This window comes from Nanorana parkeri, unplaced genomic scaffold (assembly GCF_000935625.1).
Source record: "Nanorana parkeri isolate BGI_ZX_2015 unplaced genomic scaffold, ASM93562v1 scaffold33, whole genome shotgun sequence".
Lineage (NCBI taxonomy): Eukaryota > Metazoa > Chordata > Amphibia > Anura > Dicroglossidae > Nanorana > Nanorana parkeri.
The window spans coordinates 1,214,849-1,216,879 of NW_017306301.1; the positions used below are offsets into that span (position 1 = coordinate 1,214,849).

The 2,031-nt window shown below is 37.6% G+C and overlaps 1 protein-coding gene across 1 annotated transcript in view; it reads right to left on the bottom strand.

The window, feature by feature from the left end:
* Positions 1–1,461, bottom strand: part of NCKAP1L (NCK associated protein 1 like) — a 162,220-nt gene extending 160,759 nt beyond the window's left edge. The window contains exon 1 of the mRNA XM_018568674.1: positions 1,318–1,461. Coding sequence (XP_018424176.1) covers positions 1,318–1,419 — 102 coding nt within the window. The 5' untranslated portion in view covers positions 1,420–1,461. The remainder of the gene's footprint in view (positions 1–1,317) is intronic.
* Between the last annotated feature and the right edge of the window lie 570 nt (positions 1,462–2,031).

Here is a 2,031-nt window from a genome sequence, read left to right on the forward strand (position 1 = left end):
TAGTGCAATGCTATCATACAATGGGAGATATTCATAAAATCTGGAGCAGTTGCCCATAGCAAGCAATCACCCTCTCTTTTCATTCAGTTAAGCTTTGAAAATGAAACAGAGAAGCTGATTGGTTGCCATGGGCAACTGCTATAGATTCAGTCTGCTCCAGTTTTGATCAATTCCTCCACTGTATTTTAGTGGTAATAGTATGTTAGTTACATTATTTGTAAGTTTCTGTGCAATAAAATAACCACAACCACAAGGTTCCTATAACCACCCATAGGAGGTAATGGACGTTGAAGGTCCAGGATGACCAGTTAATTCAAGTACAGTACTTACAAAATGAAAAGCCCCCTCCAATATACGTAAAAGGCAAAAAGAAGAGGAATCAAAAAAGCTGACTCCTATTTTTAGAAGGGTGGTGACACATAGGCTGTATTTAGCCAGTGTATTATTTGTTTAGTAGAAGTTTTTTAAAAAGATCACTTGTGGAGTTTATATTGCCCCTTGGTGCTTTTTTTCAGCCCTGCCTGAAAGGGGGTGTAAAAGAGCATTTGTTTTATGTCATAGCTGTTGCCAGGGCCTGAATTTCCTTAAAGTGCAACTAAAACCAATGTTTTTTAGTTTTGGATGTGGAGTGGAGAGGGATTACAATACCCGTGTGTGTCTCCATTACGGAGATTTGCCCTCTCTATTTGTCCTGGTGACCGATATTACTGAAAGCCAAAGAAAATCTTACATTTTGAGTTGTCATCAGAACAGGATTAAAAATGGAAAATCTTCCAATGGGAAGACTAGTTCTGATGATTATGGTGACCATCAGGGCTTTCCATTACTTAAGAGGGTCTTTCCTCTCACTTCCTGTTGTGGCCTTCAGACAGAAGACAAATCTCCCCAATGGGACTCAAATGGCAAAAACAAAAACACTGACAGGGGTTTTAAACCTCCTTAACCAAAACTTTAAAAAGTTTTTGCTCCAATTCCACTTTAAGTTTCAAATGCAGCTGAACGTTTTTGAGAAGCTGCTAAAACTAGTTTTTATTTTGTGTGCTGCTCCTTGCTTACATGCCTTGCACTTATAGCAGTAAATATTTTTTGTTATCAGCATGATCAGATGAGCAGTAGATGCACTAAACCCTTTTGGACTCATAGGTCTGGGGAGTCCTCGGTGATGGTCATAAATGCTCATTAAGTACCCCGTGTCTGAACAAACCCTTAAAACCAGATGAAAAACTGCCTACCACACCCCTACATATCGAAATGTCGCAAGACAAGAATAAAACTAGTGTTATAAAGTAGCAGGTATCTCGGTTAAAGCTGTCTTACCTTTTTGATGTTATATATTCGGATCAATACTCCTTTTCCCCTGTCGTTTAGTATTAGGAGCTTTTCAGCCAGTTTGTGTTGGTAGGTTGAACTTAAAGCCATCTTGTAACAGCAGAAACGTTATATTATTCTCTGTATTGTAGATTATCTTATTCTCTCCTCTGAAAACGTATTATATTTAAATTCAGCGACCACCATAGACTTCACATGAATCGACAATGAGCACAAAATCTCTGAAGGCCCATGAGTGTCCAGATAGACCCTCGGAATGTAAGATTCTGAGGCAACGTCTGCTTCCTTTCTGAAACACTGCACACTAGTCATCTAGACATGGGTTGCAATGTTATAGACACCCACTGACACACAAACTTACAGACTGACACAAAATGCAGAAGCTGATGGAGAACCTCTAACTAATACCACTTCCTCTTTGTATCTGCCTATGCTGTCAGTTTCAGCTTGTGCATGGAGTTTACAATATCAACTATGTCACTGTGCTTTTTTTGTCTATATCATTTGAGACAGAAAAACATCTAAGAAATTCAGTGTAACAAATATAACACATTATAACACATCCATACTTTGTTTAATTGTGAGTCACAAAGAAGATTGTGTAGATTCCTAACATAGAAAAATATATTTAAGGTCTGGAAATTAAAATTGTAAGTTATTTTTATTATTATTTATACCATCATCCTTAATGTTTCAACAATA